This window comes from Pygoscelis adeliae, unplaced genomic scaffold (assembly GCF_000699105.1).
Source record: "Pygoscelis adeliae isolate BGI_AS28 unplaced genomic scaffold, ASM69910v1 Scaffold318, whole genome shotgun sequence".
In the NCBI taxonomy this organism is placed as follows: Eukaryota; Metazoa; Chordata; class Aves; order Sphenisciformes; family Spheniscidae; genus Pygoscelis; species Pygoscelis adeliae.
The window spans coordinates 2,880,115-2,903,797 of NW_008825430.1; the positions used below are offsets into that span (position 1 = coordinate 2,880,115).

The 23,683-nt window shown below is 36.4% G+C and overlaps 2 protein-coding genes across 2 annotated transcripts in view; both read left to right on the forward strand.

Moving 5' to 3' along the window:
- COPS2 (COP9 signalosome subunit 2) overlaps positions 1 to 17,323 on the forward strand; it is a 30,408-nt gene extending 13,085 nt beyond the window's left edge. Inside the window, exons 2-13 of the mRNA XM_009330940.1 lie at positions 4,258 to 4,371; positions 5,421 to 5,498; positions 6,104 to 6,229; positions 7,628 to 7,717; positions 7,832 to 7,909; positions 8,764 to 8,938; positions 9,988 to 10,166; positions 10,304 to 10,356; positions 12,630 to 12,727; positions 14,582 to 14,664; positions 15,714 to 15,772; positions 16,566 to 17,323. Of these exons, the coding sequence (XP_009329215.1) occupies positions 5,475 to 5,498; positions 6,104 to 6,229; positions 7,628 to 7,717; positions 7,832 to 7,909; positions 8,764 to 8,938; positions 9,988 to 10,166; positions 10,304 to 10,356; positions 12,630 to 12,727; positions 14,582 to 14,664; positions 15,714 to 15,772; positions 16,566 to 16,710 (1,110 nt within the window). The 5' untranslated portion in view covers positions 4,258 to 4,371; positions 5,421 to 5,474 and the 3' untranslated portion in view covers positions 16,711 to 17,323. The remainder of the gene's footprint in view (positions 1 to 4,257; positions 4,372 to 5,420; positions 5,499 to 6,103; positions 6,230 to 7,627; positions 7,718 to 7,831; positions 7,910 to 8,763; positions 8,939 to 9,987; positions 10,167 to 10,303; positions 10,357 to 12,629; positions 12,728 to 14,581; positions 14,665 to 15,713; positions 15,773 to 16,565) is intronic.
- A 3,903-nt stretch (positions 17,324 to 21,226) lies between these two features.
- SECISBP2L (SECIS binding protein 2-like) overlaps positions 21,227 to 23,683 on the forward strand; it is a 35,362-nt gene continuing 32,905 nt past the window's right edge. The window contains 3 exon segments of the mRNA XM_009330990.1: positions 21,227 to 21,280; positions 21,748 to 21,848; positions 23,509 to 23,623. Coding sequence (XP_009329265.1) covers positions 21,227 to 21,280; positions 21,748 to 21,848; positions 23,509 to 23,623 — 270 coding nt within the window.

Below are 23,683 nucleotides of genomic sequence, written 5' to 3' on the forward strand. Positions count from 1 at the left end.
GCTAGTGTTAGCAGACCTCCTAAATGCCATGGTTATGAAACAAAGTTAGCGGAAGTAAAATCAAATTTGTACCAGACTTATTCTCAGAAACAGTTGCATTTCATAAAAAACAGAATGGATGGCTTGAGTCAGCCCAATGGTTGAAATTTGGTAAAATTACCAGCAATTGAAAATTGACAGTAATAAGTATTGTTAACAATGTCCTTGAAGGATAAATTTCTACAGAAATAGAACTCTTTGTATTGTGTCTTTTGTCTGGAAAGTTATCCTCTGTATAGCTACTTTCCCTTTTTTTTTTTTTTTTTAAAAGGTTTGCAGAGTAGGAGTTTGGTTCCTATACAACTAGTGAACTGTACACAGAGAAGCAAAAGTTTAGATTATCATGCCACTTTCGATGCAGAGGTTAGGGAAGTGCTTTAGGCAAGAGAGGAGACAAGAAAATTAGTACCTAAACAACGGTAGTTTTCACAAAATATTTATATCTTTGGCTTTGTACATGTTTAACTTCACCAGGTTAGTGTGCCGCTCTAATCTGCTAGAATACCACAAATCTACCGTTAAATGTCAGTGATACCGTGTTATGGTCCTGAGGTTCACGTGCCTCGTTCTGCCTGTGAGGAGAGGTGCCATACTTCAAGAGCTCTGTATAATCTCTGGAGACCGCACTGACTGAGGCTCCTGCTGCAGTTTTCTGAAACCGCAGCTGGTTTTCTTACCCTCCCTGCTCTCCTGCTCCTCTGCCATAGCTCACCAGCCTCACGATTGCGTCTGTGGAAGCATTGGCGAGCCCGTTCTCTCAACCCAAGCCGGATCAGCCATCGTCAAGGACTCACACGGCATAAAATACTGAATCACCGCTGTGAAGGGGGAAGGGGATGCTAGGACCAGAAATGAACAGAGAGGGTCAGGGAGCGCTGGATGCTCTTAACCTGCCTTTGCTGCTGGAGAAACTGCAAACGGATCCATGCCCTAGAAAGGATGATTAGAGCTGACTGGGGTGAATTGTCTTCTGCGTGTTCATTTTAGAAGCTGAGGCTTAATGTTTTAAAGCTGTTTACTAGATGAAATGATTTTTTTGAAAACTTAATACGTAATGTAATGAAGACTTGTAAATTAAATTGGTTCCTTGGTACTAATTTACCTTCTACTGAAGTTATTTGAAAGAACGATGTCCGAGGCAGAGTAAGCTGCATCAGCGGTTTTATCTCTGTTACAGTTGAGCTTGTGTGGTAATTTTTCTTCCCCCAAAAAGTGATGTGATGGGATTGGATTGTTTATAACTAACTACATTTAGAACATGCAGATTTTCAAGGGAGCGATGCTTAAATAATGTCTTAACTTTTTTTAACGACCTTTTTTTTTAAAGCTGCATCAGGGCTTTATAGTTTCATGAGTAGTAATAAAAAAAACACACTTACTTGTTTTGATCCTCTCAGGAAGGGGGAACTAAATGGGTTTCAAAGATCAGTTCTGTGTACTCAGACTTCTGTTGTCTTCATTTGTACTGGTAGTGTTGATGTCCATTTAAAAAATATCACCAAGATCTTAATAAAAAAAATTCTTATGCCTGTTACTTTTTTTTACGTCAGTTGGAGCTAAACTATATCACACAGGTGCTTTTGTATCTTGAAGTTATAATCCAGAGTGTTCTTCACTATGCAGAATATTAGGTCTAGATGGTATAGTAGAGATTTTTAGAGTTATGTTAGAAATCCTTTCTGTAAACCTGATATTCTGCCTAATTTTGTGCGCTTTTATTTTGGTACTGCATTGTTTGATGCAACAAACTTTCTACCCAAAAAGGTTGAGTTGGGGAAATTGTTCGGGCAGGAAGCAGGGGTGTTAAAAATGAGGGTGAGGAGAGGTTAGGTGTTTGGTATCTGAATTTGTTAAAAGAACATTTCTGTTTTCAGTACTGGGAAGGAAATGAATCTTTTTCTTAGTTTGAACTTTGAGGAGACAGCTTCACACTTTTCCTTTCCTCCTTCTTTCCTTTTGCTTTTGGCAAAAGCTGAATGTTCTCACATTCGTATCATACTGCACTAAGCCATCTCTGCATCAAAAGAAGATAGGAAAGTCCTATCTCCCTTAGAGCTTTGAGTCCGTATCAACAACCTAAATTCAATGTGAGGCAAATAGGCATCAAGTGAAGGAAAAATATAGCTGTGGGAACATAAAGCACTACCTTTGATGCATTTCAAAGCGATTCCATTAGGAAAAAAATGATCTCTAGACTTAACACTTATTCTTTATTATGTATTATTACGAAAATAGCTTTATGGGATATTTAAGTAGCATTGAGAAAAATGATCTGAAAAAAGGCTTCCTGCATGAGTCCACATCCAGAATCACTGCCAGAGCTAAGATGAAAATTCAGATGTTTCTGGCTTTAGGCTAACAGAGCACATTGCTTCCTAAAAGGAATTAGTTTAGTTTGCTTTCCTTTTATCTTTACAAATAGATACTTGTGCCAAAAATATTCCCCATTGTTCAAGTTCAGTATAAACAAGACATCAGCTGATTACCTGTATCTTAAATGCTATGTTGTTTAAGCGTTGGCAGCCTATATCTTCACAAGGTGCTTGATACGCTTACAGCTGTTGACATCACGTGCGTGTTCTTGTAGCTGCTCCATCCATGTTGGATCAACAGGGTGAAGAATTTATGAAAACAAGCTAACCAAAATGAAAGTCTGCCCAGAGAAATAAGCCACTTGCTTCCTGTTTTCTTTGCAGCTTTCAGTACTAAGTTTTATAGTTCTCTGGGAATTCAAAAAACAGGTTTGTGGAATTCATTAGGCTTTTAAGTCCATTTATTCTCACTAAATACTATACTCCATGTGAGTATAAATAGATACATACGTGAGCAACTTGCCTACATGTAACAATGAAGGAAACATGAGCAGGTTGAAGGATAAATGTCTCAAGGACCATGTTTAATAAAATTTGGGCCAACTGTGAGCTTCCATAATTAATTTTTCCATTAGAACTTCAGAAAACTTAAACTTTGAAAGATTTGCTTGCACTGTAGGGAAGAGAGAGCTAATTTAAAACTTCTCTTTTGCCTCATCTTTTTTTCATTCCTTCCCATGGTTTTGAAGGAGTCCATTAATATTAGCAATATATGAATGAACAAAAGAATAAATGTGCCTGATGAAGTACGGTAAAAGAAGAAGGGCACCTGACTATGCATTGTTTATATTGTTACAAGGGAAGGTTACTCTGATGACAGTAACTTTGAGATTTAAACAGATTCTGTTAAACAGTTCATCTCCTAATAGCTAAGCACTCTGTTGTGAGAAGTTGGCTTGAAAGTGCAGAGATGTGAGATATTTTTGACTTGTGTAAACCTCAAATGAAATTACTATTCGAGTTTTGTTAGTGTTTTGTAATTCAGACACGCAACATTGTCCTTCAGCAAAAGAAGATAAAATGCTTAGGTTTTTTCCATCAGAAAAAGCCTCAGAGTACTTTTTTTTTTTTTTAATGAAGTAATAATTGGTAGAAGTAAATTCTTCAATTTGTTTGGTGCTAGTGTACATGATGGGTAATTATTTGATTAAATTATTGTGCCTATGCCCCACCCCACCCTCTTTGGCAGTATCTTTAGCATTTTCTCAATCATCTCCTGCTTCCCAGCACAGAAGCAGCTGGTGTTATCGTCATTCTTTTTTTTTTTTTAATTTCCTTAGACAAGTATGAATCGTTACGGCATAAAAAGGCAGATTGGAGAGAGATTCATGGAGGCATTTTATATCCTCCATTGCTGAATCATTACTTGTGTGGCAGCTCAGACTCAGCCAGTCTCTTTTCTGTAGATAGCAAAGGTCATGTAATACAGGGCCTTTTAGAAGACCAGCGGCCAGCATGTTCTCTCCCCCATACAGAAATGACATACGCTATTAGGCATCTGTCCTAAAGCACCAAAATTGGCAGAATTTTAATAATACAGTCTGTACTTGTCATAAAGGCGAAGTTGGTAGAGCTATGAGTTCATTAGTCCAGAAAGAAGTCTGTTGACAGGCAAGCGTTAGTGGATGGTGAGGCTGGCCTGGTAATGGGAGAGCGATGAAATCATCTTAAGAGTCCATACCTGTTACATGCTCTAAAACTGAAGATTTTCTGTTAATATACAAGCATTCCGTGTCAGTTTGAGCAATGTGTCTTACTAAATTTTATCCATTTGCAGCAGAATAGTAGATGTTCTGAACCTTTCTTTTTTTCTCTGATTTTTTTTTCTTTTTTCCTTAAAATGTAGGAATATTCTGAGGACAGCAATTCTGAACCAAATGTGGATCTGGAAAATCAATACTACAATTCCAAAGCCTTGAAGGAAGATGATCCTAAAGCGGCATTAAGCAGTTTTCAGAAGGTTTTCTGTCTTTATATTCTATCTCTTATTTTTATATTCATTCACATTTAAAAATATCTGCTTACCGTTTGAGTTATTCTTCTGGAATTTTAAGAGTAATGTTTATATTTTAACTTACTAATGTGCTAAGTTTATCATTGGACAACTTAGACTCCTGGCTGAGTGCCTTTCAGGATCATTCTTAGGGAGCATAAATAGGACATGGAATAGTCCTATTTTATAGCAGAACTGAGTTTTTAATCTTCAGGATTTACTAAGTTAATGAAACAGTCCTAAGTGTGTTTTCATGTGTCAACTATAGAAGCCAGATCCATTCATTTTTTAAAATGAAATGGCGTTTTCCCCAGTGTCTTATGTAATGTATTATATTTGGTTTGCTATCTGATTCCAAAGCTTTAAATGTATAAATACTAAGTGATACAGAGTTTCTTTCCTTCATGTCAGTTTTAAATTTTTAATGTTTGCACACTGCCACCAGAAAGCAGTATGTTAGATGTAATTTTTTAAAGAAAAAAGATTCTTGCATCACTGGGCTTATTTATATGTATAACAGTATTATATACATGACTTAAAAAAAACTTTCTAAAATTTTTACTTACAAAAGATTCCCTTAACTGTGTTACATTAAATCCTAGAAGCCTTTCTGATTTTTGAAGAAACTATAGTAATTCAGAAGTGTAAATTTTTGACTAATTTAGTCAAGGGGTAGGTTGAGTCAATTTTGCAGGGGGTGTTAAAAATAGTGGCATTAAAGTTTAGTGTTTGGTGTTAGACAATAACAACAAGAACATCTATAAATAACAATTCACCCTCCCTACATCAGCTAAGTTGTGAAAATTAATGAGATACCTACCCCTCACTAACTTTCTCAATAATATTAGGGAAGGGTAAAATTGAAGAACAGGGCAGAGTGAAACATTACTTTGTAAGGAACAAAGTAGGGGGGGAAAAGGCATGTATGGGATATGTACATTTTAAACAAGATGCAAATCAATTTAAGTTTGAATAAAGCTTTTATAAATACTGTTTAAAAATTTCTTCTATTTCAGGTTTTGGAGCTCGAAGGTGAAAAAGGAGAATGGGGATTCAAAGCTCTGAAACAGATGATTAAAATAAACTTTAAATTGGTAGGAATTATGGCTATCACTTGAGAGTAAATGGCATAAATATATATTTGATCCAGAGATCTTAAGCTATTAATCTAATTTATGGCTATGACAAGTAAATCTACCAGAACTTGTCTTTTGCGGCCTTTAATGGCTACTGCAGACATGGCGGGGAAATTATGTGGTGGTTGCAAGTCAAAGGCAAAATGGATGCAAAATAGCTGCTGTAGTCAGCTGATACTCTCTGAAAGTTTGAGGCTCAGTCCTTGCTTTCCTGAGGCATCATACCATTGAAGCCAGTAGTGTTTCTATATATGTGTACTTCACCAGAACAAATCAGTGAAAGATTTATACGCTACATATGCAACCATTCCAAATAGTTGTATAGCCAACTCTGTTTCCTTCGTTGAGATAGGTATTTTAAATGTCTATTCCGTGCAGTCTTGCTGAAGTTACTCCTGATTCTGCTGCTAATGAATAAAGTGGTGACGTAATAGTTCCTAATAGCAACCACTACTGCATAGTCTTTCTGTTATGCTTTCTTTTCTGTATGTCTATTTGCAAGATACAACTCAGTTTTTAATCATTAAAATAAAAATTACAATGTAATTTTGTTTTTCTTCTAGACTAACTTTCCTGAAATGATGAACAGATATAAACAGCTATTGACCTACATACGGAGTGCAGTTACAAGGAATTACTCTGAAAAATCCATCAATTCTATTCTTGATTATATCTCTACTTCCAAGCAGGTTAGATCATCAGTTCTTTCATATTCGTGGTTTTCATTTTTGCATTTTTAACTATGGACTTTTTTGTGTATGGTAGTCTGTTGGTTTGGCGTTTTTTGATCTCAACAGAGAACATTTGCAGTATTAATTTGTTGTCGTATGTTAAAATATATTTCCCACATTTAATGGATTCTATCAACACACAAAACTTTCCATAAATTTGTCTTTTTTTGGCAATATTTACGTGGGATTTCTATTCTAATAAGTAAAGGAAATACTTTTTTTTTTTTTTTTTAGCATAGTAGCTACACACTGTAAGTGTCTTGTCAAATATAACTTGTAATTAATTTTTTTTTTACTTTGGGGGGAGAGGGGAACCTTTGAAAAACTTTGCAATGAAGTGTTGGTGTTAAATACTGCCTGTCTTTGAGCGTACTGTGCAAGCTAGGTACATGTTCATAGATACACAGCCCAGCTCCTTTTCTTTTGTGTTGTTGTAGAAGCTTTACAGAGAGTAGAAAGCTCCCCTAACTGACTACCTGGAAGTAGCACCTGCATCTGGAGGTCTTTAGTGATGACTCCTCTGTCATTATCACAATCCTTCCTGTCCTGCCGCTCGTAGGAAATGAAAGTTTAATAGTTGAATGACGGTTTGCTCTTCAGGTCTAAAGGATTGTCTTAGACTATACCTTGTTGGCAGAGGTCAGTGTGTTTGGTCTAAATGCAGCTGGAGCCAGACCTGGAGGGACAATTTGGAAATCTTAACTCAATATATAGCCACAGATCTGTTATCCCTAAAAGAACAACGGCAATAAACAATACTAATGCATTCTGTGTATAGAACCTTTGTTAAAGGTCACACTCAACACTTGATTTCCATTTTGGACGTTGTATTTTCAAGTTTTAGGCAAAGAAACGGTTTGATATGCTTGAGAGCTTTCTTTCACACAGCATTGGTAGCAGAGAAAGGAGGAAGCATCTTTTCCTTTGACCATTTCTCTCTCTTTGTAAATAGTGTTTTCTTCTTGATATGTAAATTATTTTTTGTTTTCTTCTTTTAAGTAGGAGCAGTGTTGCCTGTGTTTTGTCTTGTGTTTACACAACATAAGAATTTTATTACTTGGGTATATAAGATGGGCTTGTTTAAGGTGGCTTTCATTTTTCACTAGCATGATAGATGGTTGCAAATCTTAAAATGTGAATACTTTTTAATTATATCTATTTCATATAAGAAAAGCAAGTGTACTTAGCTTTATTACTTTAGAAGCTCTTTACAATTTAAAAGCAGACATTCAGTAAGATGCAGATACCTTTCTTATTTTGAAGTTCAAGCATGCACTTTTAGTTTGTTCAGATTGACTTTATTAACAGGTACAAATTTGCTGTTTACAATTATAGAATTCTGATTTTTTATGTCAGATGGATTTGCTTCAGGAATTCTATGAAACGACACTTGAAGCTCTGAAAGATGCTAAGAATGATAGATTGTGGTTTAAGACAAACACAAAGGTAAAATATATAACACTTTTTTGCTTTTGTTTGGGACACCTTCAGCTAACTCTTATAAATGATAATTGGGAAATCTGAATAGACCTTAGTACTTCAACTTTTTTTTCATTACAGCTTGGCAAATTATATTTAGAACGAGAAGAATATGGGAAGTTACAAAAGATTTTGCGTCAGCTGCATCAGTCATGCCAGGTACCTTTATATTCTAAATCACTGTAGCTTAGTAAACAACACTGTTTTTTTGGTTTTGGTTTTTTTTTTTTTTTTTACATCTTTCTGAGGCCTTTGAGGCATGTTGCTGAGCTTTAGTACAGAGGGAAGAAATACTGTGCCTGCTTTAATTTGTAATCTGTTTGATAACATGAACAAAAAAATGTTAAGTGTTTTATTCCTTGCTTAAAGATGATTTTTAAAAAATTACAACTGCTGACTAAGTTTCTTTTTAGTCAGGTGCAAGGATGAGAAGCATATATGAATAATCTATAATACATAGACATTTATTTTAAAATAGAGTGAAGATTCCAAGTGAGCTTTACTCAAAACTGAAAGTACGGTTGTTACTTTCCCATTTGGAAGGGGAAAAAAAAAGCCATGCAGCCTGCTGTGCTTGTTTATGTCCCTTTTTCTTCCTCCAGCATGGAAAATGGGTTACAAATATCTGGGAAATGGTTCTGTTATAGGCAGCAGAAGAGTCGTATGTATTTTCCATATATATACACGTATGTGTGTCAGTCATTGCATTTACATACTGAGAGTGTGGTTTAAGGAAAGTGGAAAAGAATAAAGGGCAAAGTTCTGAGGAAGACGTTTAATTAAACAAAAATACTGACTTTTTTAATAAAGGGCTTCAAAACTTGGCCTGTGATAAGTTCTTCCAGTATTATCTTTTGTGTTAGTAGTTATATCAAAATTGTAAAGCTTTAGGAATATCCTTATTTCTGACAGGAAATTACTGAGAGTATTTGGTAATCAGTTTTTTACTAGTATAAAACTGAAATCACTGTTCTCTTAAAATTTCACAGTATTTATTACTTAATCTATCCTAGACTGATGATGGGGAAGATGATCTAAAAAAAGGTACTCAACTATTGGAAATCTATGCTTTGGAAATTCAAATGTATACAGCACAGAAAAATAACAAAAAACTTAAAGCACTATATGAACAGTCATTGCACATCAAGTCAGCCATTCCTCATCCACTGATCATGGGAGTTATCAGAGGCAAGTTAATCTTGAATTTTTCATTTAACTTCTGTTGCATAGATTAGTTTTATGAAAATCTGGTAATTAATGTTTTTTCCAGTTCCAACTATAAAGACAGAGGATCCTGTGGATTCAGAGGCAGACAAACCGTATGTGAATAAAGGACTACAAATGCAGTGGCTACGGTCTCATCATTTAACGTTTGCCTCCTGTAGGACTTCAGCTCTGCTGTTCCGGTGCCTAAGTACCAGATGCACTGGTCGGAAGGGCAGGACAGTTGGCTACATACAGTGTAGGAGAGAAGCAATAGGAGAACAAGAGGAAGACTTGAGCTGTTTGACACCATGGCAGGCAACAAAGGATAAAAACAAAGGCTTGACAGGACTGCTAGTGGAAGGGACTGCTATTTCTGCAATCCCCTTTTGTAAATTTGTGCTTGATGTCTCACCTCACTAAAATTCATCAGGAACTGAAGGGCTTTAAGATGTGTTTGAAAGTATTGTTTATTACCCGTAACGATGAATTATAGTGGAAACATCATGCCGTCTGTCTTGGAAAGAACTTTCTCCAGAATACTGATGTCCCTTCCCTCTTCCCCTGGTATAGGCACTTGCACAGACAATCAGGCAGCAGTGGGTACTTCAGAAATAAAAGGAGATACAGAGTATTTCCCAATTTTTCTGTGTGGTTTTGCTCAACAGATAGCGAAAATTTCATAAATATAGGAAGTCCGTTGCCTTTGAAAAGGAGATAAATTCCATTTCAGTTTTTACAGTATTTTCACATAAGGTTAAAATAATTATTGGCTGTGAGGATTCGTGTTCTTTTAGATTTATGGTGTGGGTTGGGTTTTGTTTTTCCTTCTTTGGAATGGGTTTATACAAATGGCAATGTTGTATGTGAAGGCCCTAATGCTTTTTTTTCCTAGCAATTTCAGAGAATGAAAAGACTCCTGAAAATATTTCAGTAATCTATTTAGAAATAGCATGGAGCTTCTGAGTGCAATTATTGTAGTCAGCAACAAGCACGCAGTGTTCCTTTTCTCTTCATCTGTGTTTTCTTTGCAGAATGTGGAGGCAAAATGCACTTAAGAGAAGGAGAGTTTGAAAAGGCACATACTGATTTTTTCGAAGCATTCAAGAATTATGATGAATCAGGGAGCCCCAGAAGAACCACTTGCTTAAAATACTTGGTCTTAGCAAACATGCTCATGAAATCTGGAATAAATCCATTTGACTCTCAGGAGGTATTTTGGGTTTTTTTTCAGTCGCCCGTCCGTGTCCCCCCCCCTTTCTGAATTCATAGGGAAATTTCCCAAAAGACAAAAATGGAGAAAAATATTTAAAATCTAAACATGCATATTGTGCTTTCTGTTCTGTGTAGGCTAAACCATACAAAAATGATCCAGAGATTCTAGCAATGACGAATTTAGTAAGGTAAGATTTTTAATTTTTCTGGAGAAGAGAACAAAAAACAAAAAGATGTAGTGTCCAAACCAGAAATGGAATATTTTTGGAGATGGCTTTTCTCTGCACAGCTAACACAGTTATTTCATAAATATTGGGCAAATACTTGTAGGTTGGTTGTTTTTCTTAAAGAAACTTTCATTTACTATGACATACCAAAGTATCTATACTATACCAGGTAGGGGTACAGAAACATGCTGTTATCTTCTGCTATACTGAATTTCTTATGCAGTGGCAAAACCCTCATTTCTTCCCTTAAGTAAAGTCCGCCCACCTTGTACTGCAGCTGCTCTTTTAGGGTTTGGCTGATTATATATGAGAAACTGAGATGATTGACATCTCATACCAAAGCCAATAGAATAATTGGATGCATGGACATGTCATGATTACTAAAGGAGTTTCATAATTTAGGAATACAAAACTCAAGTGATCTCCCCCATCCTTCAAACATACATGAAAATCAAAAGAGGGTTTCATTACCTCTTAGAGGCAACTGTGATGTGAGAACTTTCAGTGTATTAAGATCATCAGGCAAAATAAATTGAACTGAGGCAGTTTTTGTATACTGTGCTTTGAAGCTAACCTATTCCATCCACTCTATCCTGCCTTTGCTTTATCAAGTTAAAAAAAAAAAGGAACGAGGCGTAGGTAAACTTTTCTCATCTCTTCATTACGTAAGAAGTAATGCTGGCTCACATTTTGAAATACACAGCTGATCTCATGTTGGAACAAACCTTGCTCTGATACTGCTATGGTGTTGTACCATTGTATGCATACAAATTGTTTCTGAAAGTGAGGATGTTCATCCGTTATTGACATAATGATGAATAAATGATTTGGCAGTTTATTAAGGGACTATTTCCAATAATTCCCCTTTAGACATGTCTTTTCTACTTCACTGTCATAGTTTCATGTGAATTTGAGGCAGAAGGAACTCCAGATGGCCTTACCCAATCTGATTTTGTTCATATTCCTAATTTATATCTTTTATCTTGACATTTGAGTATAACTGCTTCTGTAAAATTAATAATCCAATTAAAGCAGTGTAGATAAGAAATATGCACAAGATAAAATCAAATCCAAAGATTACAAGTATGTTTTTAATTCTTCCTATGCTGTACATTGGGAACTTGAATGTTTTACATATGATAAAAAGAGACTTCTGGAATAAACAATAAAATATACTTAACTGAAATTCCTTTTAATTATGAAGTAAAATTTACTGGTTTCATGTGAACAGGCCATTCCACGCATATAACTCCATTTATAAACTGCTCAAGTTCCACCTTGAATTTAACGGGTCTTTTTCTTGCCCATTTTACTGATAATAAAGGATGACTTTTTTTGACCAGTTTAAAAACACTTTGAAAATGTACAGACACTATGAAGGAAAAATAGATGTTGTTTTTAAAATGTTTGATGTTATAATAAACAGAAATTGAAAGCATGTATTGAACACTATGTCTTTCAGGTTAAATATTGATAGCCTGTAGCTTAATATAACTAAATTACTGTGTAAGTTTGATTAGTTAGTAGATAGTCCCTATTACAGCTGACTGTTCCTGTAAAAAAAGATGATAGATTTGAATTGTAAAACCATTATATTTCAAGAAAAAGGTCTTGTTTCAGTGGTTACAGCTCTTACCTTTAAATGATGCTGCGGTGCCACTGCTGAACAATAGGTGTCTAAACCCACCTTCTTTCTGTAATCCTTTCTCGGATAACAAAGTAGAAATCTAAAAAGTAATATTATGCCAGAATTACTGATGGTTAATCCTGGAAGTCAGGATTTCTTCTGTCTTCCATTATTTTTAGAATTCAGCCTAAGACGGGCATTCTAGAAACAGCAACAGCCCTCAAGACTCTTTGTAGCTCTTATTTTTCCATAAAGTATGGCTTCCTGAAGCCAAAAATCAAGTAATGATACTTTTCAAAATTGGCTATTTTTAGGCTCTAGGCTTTTTTAAAGAATAACTTAAAGAACAAAAGTTTTGAAACTAGAGTGCACTTGTGGAATACCTAAATGTTCATACTAAACTTTTGTCAATGCTACTAAAATTGAAATAGGAGAAAGGTCGTTTCTGTTGCATCTCATCTTGGAATAGTTTTTCCTTATAGAGATCCTGAATATAATGATTTGCCACCAACACTTAATACAGGGTTTTTCAGAAGATGTAGGGCACAGTCTTGCGAGTCTGTTTAACTTTTAAAACTAATAATTCAGTCTCTTGTTTTTTCTGAAGTGCCTATCAGAATAACGACATCACTGAATTTGAGAAGATTCTGAAAACAAATCACAGCAACATCATGGACGATCCCTTCATAAGGGAGCACATTGAAGGTATTTTTACAGGCTATTTTAATCCTTTTTATCCTTCTTGTTTTCACTACTTGGTAAGCTTTTTTTTTCCCCCTGGTTTATTTTTCTTCTTGGCGGAATGAGAGTTCTTTGTAATTACTTGTGGACGATTCCTTTACTGTTTTGAAGTTCTGTAGAAGTTGGTCAAGACCAACATGCATCCAGGCATGTAGAATGACTGTGAAGAATTGCAGGAATGATGGAGAAAGCTCTAGCAAGAGTGGATATTCTAAGATAATTTCTATGGTAGTGTTAGGCACTGAATATTTTGAGTGGCGTTTTTTTTTTCCATTGGAAGGATTAAATGAGGGCAACCCTTACACAAACAGCTTGTAAAGGTTGTTTGTGTCAGTCTCAGCAGTTAGATGTTTGCTAGTTTATAAGGTTAATTTTCTGCTTCAGATTAAAGACAAAATATGTAGACAATGTAATGAAGGTTGCATTAATACATGTGTAGTAATAAAATATGTTACAAGATACGTAATTCTAATGTATATGTTGAAAACAATGTTTGGATTTATAGTACCTATACTTAATAAAACAGGGGAACACACTGACACGTGCCTTTCCGTGCCATTAACACGACAAAATAAAGTTACCCCCTCCAATTGTCATGTATCTGAGAATTTGAAAGTCTCTGCACTTGAATATAGTGTCTAGCTTTTCAGATAACTACTGATCTCATCAAGAGTAGGGCTTACTGTGGCATTGCAATATCATTTAGCTGGATAGTTACATGAAAGAAAAGTTAAATCCTGAGACCTGGTTTTCATACACTTCGTGTTTGTAAAAAAGAACATGGCAAACAGCAGGGGAAACTAAATATAACCCCTCTACTGCTGTTACATGTCGACTACTGGTAAGCTTCAAAGTCTTGTAGGGAGACTCTCTAAGATTAGAGAGACGGATGCTTAAGGAAGAAGTGTGACGGAACTGGAAAGCAAGAGAAGGAGGACAGTTGAATCAAAGGATTGAAGAAAATTTGAGTTTCACCCCTTATATGATAATAGTCTGCTAGTGATATCCAGGGGAAAAAAAAGACATTCTCATCTTTTTCACTCTGTAGCGATACAGAATGTGTGTTTGTGGTTATAATGTTTACATATCTTGCCTCATAGTTTTAATCTCCTTAATTTTATTGAGTTACATAATCTGGTCTTCAGTATTATTTTTCATTATATAAACAACAGTCCTTGTGTAACTAGTTAGGTAAAAATGGATCTAGCTCTTTTTCTGTTAATTTACAATTGTAATTTATGCTTTCATTTTATCCAGATTTTCTTTAATAATGTAAAAATTTCTAAAACAATGGCTGCACTATCTTACCTAAGCAAAATCAGCCACTTCATGCAGACTTTGTTTTCTACTTCTTCAGTTCCTCATCATAATTATACCATTAGGCCCTGATCTTTTTAAGTTAAAATGTGAATATTCCCCATGAAGTTAAATGCATGCAGACTTAAGTTTCAGACCCTTAAGAATACCTCTTTTCACTTTTGTACAAGGCAAGCATTCCAGCCATAAATTAGAGGGGCAGACATACGATGCAATAATCAGTATGATTTATCCAGTTAGTTTGAGTAATTTAAATTTTTACCGGGGAATACGTTGCTTCATGTTTAAACAGTTTTCAACTCTATCTGTCCGTCTTCGGGGTTACGTATTGCTTTGATCCCTGGAAAAAGAGGGTCCTTTTATTTTGCTGTGCTTCCCCACCTCACTTGAATTACTACCTTAAAAGATCATGGTATTTGGGATAACTTTCTATATGGAGCTGTATTGCATCTTTATTTCAGTACTGTTGTTTTACAGTATTTATTTTTTCTTCTCTTACAGAGCTTTTGCGAAACATTAGAACACAAGTGCTTATAAAATTAATTAAGCCTTACACAAGAATACATATTCCTTTTATTTCTAAGGTATGTGTCAGTGGAGCCTTGCATTTGCTTAAGTAAATGATTAATCGTGAATAAAAGCTCTTAAATAAATACAGCGCTTCCAGAAATAGAACATCTAAAATATAATCTAAAGCATAAAGTAGTACTGATGCACTGCTGGCAGCTTTGCAGTGCAAAAATGTAAATTTCAAGTGCCGTCCCAACAGTTTTTACAGTATGTACTATGATATACTTCTAAAATATTCAATTACCATATTCTGCCTGGTGTAGAAAAGCACTTTTCTGAAGAGAAATTTAAAAAGAGAAATTTGTATAATTCAGAATGTAATTATGAATGTAAATTTTATGAACCTAAAAATCCAAATTTTAATTCCTTTTGTTCAAAAGATCTCTTCAAATGTCCATGTTGTACGAGTTACAGAACTGTGTTAATAGAACAAACCAACTATTAAACTAGAATCACTGATTTCATTCCCTAATCTGGAAAGAACAAAATCAAAAACCAATGACAATAGATGACTATTTCCATCTCCTGTGAGTCTGTGATTTTTCTTGCAAAAATTCACAGCGTCCAAAATATATCATGAAGTATTAGAGATGCCTATTTTTTATCCTTAAATTCTCTTTAGAACTCTGTATGCTTTTTTTTTGAAGCTAGCCTTAACATTTGTAGAACTTGCTTGAGCTGGAAGATGCAATTAGCCTTCTAAATGGTTTTGAGTACAGACCCATTCTTTTCTGATAATTATTGTCTTATTTTATTTCCTGGGGCTTTTTGTGGTTGGCTTTTTTTTTTCCCCCCAGTAGGTCAGCAGAGGAACTCATTTCTGGAGCTTCCAAAAATTTTGCTTTAGCCTCTTCAGCCTTTTCTGAGAGGTTACTGATCTCTTGATCATTGGCCATATATACTTCGGGTGGAGTTCTTTTGCTTGATAGATCATTATTGAATTGATGCTTTTGAACAGTAAGAAACAGAAATGAAACCAAATTCTGTATATGAAAATAAGGATTGGAAGGATTTAATGTTGCAAAACAGAGTAGCAGCATAATGAGTTTTCTTTTTCTTCTAGGAGTTAAACATAGATGTAGCTGATGTGGAAAGCTTGCTTGTGCAGTGCATATTGGATAAGTATGTACTTTATTCTTGATTACTGATCTTTGATTACTTTAAAATAATCAAAGTATACAAGAAGCAACAAAACGATATTTTTGTGCATTGTGACAATATCGGTTGATTCTAGAACCAAAAGGTAATGACGCTGACTTTGTTTGGATTTGCTTGGCTTATGAGCAGTAAAGTATATTTGTAAGACGTGAGCCAAGAAAATTATGCAGAGAGATTGAGTGGCATTTTTTTTACTTTAATTTTGAATTACGTAATAAATTACTTGAATTATTATGAAATTATGAAAATTATTACTCTTAGCAATTGCTGCTATACCCATGTATATTTCTGAGTACATTTTCAAGTCGACAGATAGTAGTCTGCTCTCCTTGACTGGAAAAAATTAACTACAGTTTGTAAAATGTTCTTTTGGAGGGTAACTTGTTATATCTACTCAGAAAATATAATCCATACGTGGGTTTATATTTTAATTTCTTTTTACATAAATCTACATTTTTCATGATTCTTCGACTTTCAAGAACTGTTTACCTCATATTGCTTCAGACTTTATATGTGGGTCATAGCTAGGCAGATAAAATATGCATTGCCCAATGAATTAGTTCACTTGATTTCCAGTCATGATGATAACTAAATAGGCAGCATTACCCAGGACAATATATTATAAAAGTGCTGAATTCTGAAATGGACTTTGTGCTCTCTTGTATAAGACAACCTCTTATTTGACTTCTGATTTATTGTTAGCTCCTATTTCCATGTGCATTAGCGATTTACAGTTATTTTATCTATTTACTTCTAGCACTATACATGGCCGAATTGATCAAGTCAACCAGCTCCTAGAACTGGATCATCAGAAGAGAGGTGGTGCACGGTATACTGCGTTAGATAAATGGACCAACCAACTAAATTCTCTCAACCAGGCTGTAGTCAGCAAGCTGGCTTAACAGAAAGCAAGCTTTTACAAACGTACTTAAGGCAACAGTGCAGTGATGTAAACCTTAAAAGAACTGGGAAAGGCAAAACTACTGTCGGTTGGTGTGCCCTGAAATTATTGGAGTTATGGCAGAAGTGCTTTTTTGATCAGCTGGTTTGTGTTTTGCTGCTGCATTTATCCCAAGAAAAAAACAGCTTTAATCTCCAGAAGAAAACCAAAATGCCACGGGATTTATGCTGTATTGACATCTTGCCCTAAACATACAACATCCTAGTAATTTGTCAAAGGGCAATTAATGACCAGAGAGAAGATTTTTGTCATGATTTTAAATACACTGACACGTTACTGTTGGTTAAATTTAAACATGTTTTACCTGCAGAAATTCTTTCACAGAAATAACCTGCAATAACTTGAAATGCATACCCTTTTGAACACTTCCTTTTCTCATGTATAAATTGAAATGTTTGCTGCATTTTGCAAAATGTCAGTTCTCCAAAAATGTGTCCGTATATTTCTGTACCTGCAGTGTAGTAAAGGTTTAGAAGAAACCCCATAATTATAGTGGCATACTGTCACTTAGGTTTCAAGCAGCAAAATAAACAGTGCAGTTCAGAAATTCTACAGTTTGTTTCTTGATGTGCTTTCATTATACTTGATTTTTACTTTTGTTATTTTTAAAAGAAAATAGGTATTACTTCATCCTCACCTCACTTATGAAGGACAATATGGAGATTTTAAGGCTAAGCCTTGGTATGTGCGCTGCTGATTTTTCTTTTCTTTTTTTTTTCCCCCCTTGAAATAGTTAAACGTAAATACTGAAGAGTTTAAAAGCTGACATTTAGCAGTCTTGCTAACTGACTTGTATCTTGCAGGATGCCGAACTATTATCAGTCCTGTCTAGTTGATGTTGGTGGGTATTTGGCATTTCTCAGGAATACGCTCGTTTTTTATTTTGGTACTTCGAGAACACAGGCTTGCCAAGCAATATCCTGGGAACAGAAACGCAGACCCTGATTGTTATCTCTCTTTGCCTAATCTGTGGCCTTTTTGACGAAATTCAGTCTATATAAAAAGACACGGTGTGTATAGAGTGGGGACCGAGTACAGTGACCTCAGTAATAACGGAATCCTGGGACTGGTCAGATCTGTTATAGAGCTGCAATGTTGACGACAGCAGCTGTTCTTCCTGTAGCAGCTTGTCTGGAGCTGACAGAAAAATTCTCTTGCAGGTTTCAGAAATGCAGAAAAAAATGTGTAGGGTCACTTCTTCCATAACTGCAAGTACTCCATTTCAAACCGGAGGGTATGGTGTAATGGTGCACAAAGCAGTGCCACACACAGTTGTTGTTATAGTAGAAGGAAAAATACATATGTAGAGCAATGAACACCACCCCAAAAATAATGAAAAAGCCTAATAAATGGCACATGTCCATCACGTATGTGCAAGACAGCATGGTAAACTCAATGTTCTAGGGCAGAATTTAAATTGGTAACAGTGTATAATTAAATAGGATAAAATTAACTTTCATCTGAAGGATAGTTATGTCCCTTAGAAAAGTATTTTGCTCTGCAGTTGTCAAAGCAAGCAATTTTTTTTTTTTTCTCCTAGTGTTTACACAGTAAAACTTAGTGTGTTGCATGAGTAGCGTGATGCTGAATCTTGGGTGAACATTTCTCCTTCACTGATACATATTTGTACCAATAGGTGTTTCTAATTTATCCACTTAAAATAATAGTAAAATATGAATCTCAATTGAACTTAGTTTTTAAGCAAAGGCAAAGTTTTTTCCTTCATAAACTCTGTAGATAACATTTACTAACACACATTGTTCATATTTTGTTTCCTTACAGTGTTGTGATATATGTAACATAGTTTTTACTTTGAAAATTCCACTAAGATCTGGTGATGTGAAATTGAACTTAATAATACTGCACAGTAATTGGGACCCTTATCTACAGATCCAAAGACTTTAATTTGGATAGCCAGTCTTGCAAGGTTCTCCTTCCCGTGGGGACAGGGGACGGTGGCAGCTATTTCAAGGTTCTCCTTCCCGTGGGGACAGGGGACGGCGGCAGCTATTTCAGCATGTTTCCTTTCTCTGCCACTTCCTGCACCCTTGCTGTGGGAAGGAACAACTATTCTCTTCTAAAGGAGGGAAAAAAAGAACTGTGCGTAAACTTAGTACCGCTTAAAAAAAAAAAAAAAGTCGTCTTGCCTTTGTCTGTTGTAACCGATGTAACCTTTCCCATCCCAGCTATGTCTGTTGGGGAGGTATGTTTGGATTTTTCAAGGAAATGGGAATACTGCAGTAAATCTTGTCCTATCCATCTAGTTCCCTTGTTTTATCTTTTTGTTGTGAACGACTAATTGTAGTAGGACTAGTCCAACTAGTGAAGGTTTGAGTAGTGAGGGCTAGCAGTGTGTTTTTAGACCGAAAGTGTCAGTCTACCTCTAATAAATCGTTGTGTGTTTTGGCATGCTTTAGTTCTTACTCATGCATACAGTGCCTTAGCATCTGTGCTCTAGGCACATAATGAAGATTTATATAATCCCTAAGGGATTCTACCCCTCTTCTGAGTTCTCATAATTCTTAACCTGGAAGATGAGAATTTTCTGCGGGGAAGTAGGGAGGAGCTGTGTTGTCATACAACTGCAGCAGAAATTGCTAATAGTTGCTATAGCCCACTTAGTCCCTGGTAGCTCTGGCTCTGGTGTCATTTCTACCTCCTCAGGAAAAGTGAACAAGCAGTTGAAGGAAGAGGGTGAACGAATTTTTTTTTTCAAACAACATTATTGCCCTGCAGGTTGTTGAAGAAGTGCTAAGCAGCCGCACTGCATTCTCCAATCTGAGTTCCAATCACTGAATTTCTGCAATTGTCATTAATTGTCAGAGCCACGCTTTTCACAACTTTTTGGATGTTTTTATACACCTTTTGTTGCTGTTGGTGCAAGACAAACTGGCACCTTCGCTAGTACCAGTAACACTGCTTGCAAAAGAACATTTTACTGGCTGTTGTAATCTTACGTAAGATTACAATAGTGATTAAGCTGTGTATATATAAACCCCTCTTTTAAGTTGCTGGCAGCTTATGCATTAAAATTGAACATCATGCAAATGAAATCTGGGAGGATGTGGGTGCTATGTCTGCATGCATTTTAGATATTTCTTTTATTATTATTATTTATCAAACATACTTTGGAAGAATGCATTCTTTTCTCACCTCAAAGTCCTTCTCTAATGGATTGGATCTGAAACCATAATGTAGTGAGGATTTCATTTTTCTTTCATTTTAAATAGGGTTAGAAATATACTGGGGAAAAAAAACCAAGGCAAGGCAGCTGAAATGCACCTGGCAGAATAATATAATGAAGGTATTTGAATTGCAGTCTGTAAATAAACACTGTGATTTTTGTAATTACTCAGTTGTCAGCTGTAAAACATTATGTCTGTATTTGAAGATTGTATTTTCACATTTACTTTTTTTTTTTTTTGAGAGGTGAATTAATTTACCTGAGCAGGAACTGTGTATATATGGATTAAGAGTAAAATGACATCACTCTGGAGAATACACCTTGCTTTCTCGAAAATACAGCAGTTATTTGAACTAAATTTCCATATATAGATGTTAATACTGACTTTAAAAAGAAAAGTTTAGCTGTTACTTTGTTATTTTCAAAGTGCTGAAAATGTTTTAGAACCAGATTAGAGGACTAGGTAAAATACTACATTACAGCTAGTCATAGTTAAGTGTTAATTAAGATATTGACAGAAAGGATTATCGGGAGATTAAATGCTTCTAAATCTGTGGAAAGGTAGATTGCAAACTGCATCTGCGTTACAGTAATTGCATATTTAGCACTAAATTTTAGATGTAATAACTGTAAGCATTACAGCAAGAGTAAAGGCTAATCCCTTCCTGGCCGTATTACAAAGAGTTGCAAGGCAGGATCTGCCCTGGTTGGCCCCACTGCCTCGTTGCAGCTGCTCTCAGTGGGAGTACTGGGCTCGCTCTGGCTGCTGCCAGGTAGTAATTGCGTGTTGCTATCAGAATTGCGATTCTGAGCTTTGTGGGCTAGTTCCCAGCTCGCCTTCCCACTTCGGTTGCAGTATGCTCCCCGTTGCGCCTGCTCTTGGCTGCCTGTGCAGGACGCTACATGTCGTATCTCCCCACATCAGATACAAATGTTTATTTGCCAAGATACACTTTGCTTTCTGTACTTGTCTTTTTCTAAAATTATGCTGAAGATTTTAGTCCCAGTCCAGTAAAACTGTCATTTTGGAGTCAACTTCATCCCTGCTGCCTCTCCCATTTGCTCACCGTGGCAGCCTCCAAACCCGCTAGTGCTGTTGCGGTCCACATTCAGGCGGTGCTGCCACGGAGCTCAGCCTCAGCCTGCTTAGACCTCGGGGCTGGAGGCGGGGGGGGTCACTGAGCAACCCTTATTTCATACTTCCATGCCAGTGCGATTGAGCGTATACGTACGTTCAGCCTGCAGTAGAAGAAGCTGCCTTGATTTCAGCGAGATGTGCTTCATCACATCCTTACGTGTTTTGCAGGACTCTGTAAATAGAGCCTATGTAAGTAGAGAGCGTGAGCGGCCAGACAGACGCTGTTAGATTTGCTTGTAATCCTGTGATTTTTAATTCTGAATACAGTCATTACCAAGTGCCTTTCCGTACTGCTGAGATATTTTGGTTTAGACTCCAGTTTTTATTTCTGTGTCAGCCTAGATTTTCTTCATTTGGTCGGTGTCCTCCACTGTATTCAGGAAGGGTATCTCCACTATCCAGCAGATGTAGCAATAAACCCAACAACTTATTAGCGAAATTGCAGTCAGCACCCGCTAGGTTCAAGCATAATTTTTGCTTCCAAACTACTCCCTTATTTGCTCCATATTGCAATAAAAAAGTAGCAATAATTGTTTACAAACTGCCAGATTTGAGAACTGGACCCTTAGGACTGACTATTCAAAACCAGCTACTGCAATTACCCGTGTGTTTAGATTGAGCAGGGGTTTTTAATTTTTTTTTATGGCTTCCTTAAGGACTGTAACACTGTTGAGTTCCCTTACGCAACACTCGATCGAGACGACGATGATGTAACCAGGTACCCCGGCATAGTTGTGATAGCTGCGGATAGAGGATCGTAACATAACCGGTTCCGAGTGCTTTGGTATGTTTTTCTTTTTGGTGATAATACAGAGTTAAATTTTATGGGAGACTTGAGTTCTTTTCACCCGAGCGGCCGCTTGGGTCACCCAGCATGACTTTCTGTATTATGTATATTGTATAGATTTATGTAGATCTGATGTCTATTTAATCACTGCCCAATTTAGATCTTAGAACTTCTTGTTATTGTTGTTTAAGTATGCATAACAGCCCTTTCAAGTGTGACCTTTCTGTTGGTATGTATCTTGGGAACAAAAGAAGGATTTCATAATGAACAGCCTTGCCATAATGAGTCATTATTGTTTAAAAATACAGCAACTATCTTAAGCAAATGTCATAATATATATTCCGTGGTCAGCACCAATTTGGACAAATTAAGCTGCATTCCACACTAAAATGCTGGTGCGCTAATACAAGACAACAATTGTTCTTGTTGTTTCAGTGGGATTTTTTCACTGTTTTCTGTCCAGTCAGGCAAGTTCTCCCACATTACTTGGGAGATGAAAAGCGACTACGTTTTAAAGGAGTCAACCTAATTTTGCACAAACAAGCACGACACATTCAACTATGGGGAATAAAATACATTTCACTCGGTAGAGATTTGTTGTTTGATTTATGGAGATTAGGTGGCTTATGTTTCATAATTATTTATCTGTAGATTTACATCTCTCATTTAAGTTCATCAATGACTGATGAAATGCTGTTTCATTGCATCAGCTGAAAGCTCTTGATATAACCAGCTTAATCCCCAGTTCTACTTTCGTGACTTCTTGTGTTGAAATAACAAGTGTCATTGTGTAAAAGCCCCTGGGAACATAACACCGTAACCTCAAATTAATCTGTGCTACTACCTTGAGGTGGCTTCCTAGGGTTGTGAACGCTTGTCTTAGTTCTGCTGACCACTTAATCTCATCAAGAAAAGTGCTGGGATGCAGAAGTGCGTATGAAGCGCGCAACTGCTGCAGCATCTCCGGTTGAGATGAGGTTTCTGTGTCAATTAGGGTGCTGCAGCAGCCCTCCTGTTCTCTTCATTTGTAATAAAACCTTGCCCTCGCTGAAGTTAACAGAAATCCTGTAGTTAAATTTAACTGGGATTACAACTTCACCCTCTCCCTTTCCCATATGATCCATGGCACCTATGATTTTCTTGGCTGCAACCCCGTGAAAACTTAAGTCGCAGAGCACAAGTAATGTTGCAGGCATCTAGGCAAAGGTTACGCTGAGCTGGTGGTCCTGCCGCTGTGGATGGACCCGCGCGGAAGGCAGCGACACTCTGCACAAGTTCTCGGTTCGTGTCCTCCGTTTGCAAGATGAGATCTTACTGTGCACCGTAATGGCCGTCCTCACGATACCGTACGTTACGTGTTGAGTTTTAATGGTGAAGAGCAACTCTTCAGAAAATACAAAGGGATTACGTGGATTAATCCCAGAAATAAAATTTTTGTAAAGTGGAACAAATTGTTACATAGCATAATGAACATAAATCTGGAAAGAGTAAATAATTAAAATAAAGATTGAATCTAGGAAGCTCTAGCAAGATGGCTCTGTAGAGACATGTTTGGTAGTTTCAGCTCTGTCAAACTCAGATATAGGCTCGCTTACTTTTTCCCTTAACTCGGCCATTTATTCCTCACAAGAAGCTCTATCAAGCAGAAACCCGCTTCTTGTATTCGTGCATTTTATGGATGTATTTTACCCGGAAGCGCTCAGGACTCTGCTCCGGAATGTCCTTTGCGTATTCCCTTCACGAAGGTACTTCGTCTGGTTCGGTTGGTGGTTTTTTTTTCCCCCCTCCCCTTGCCACGATTCAGG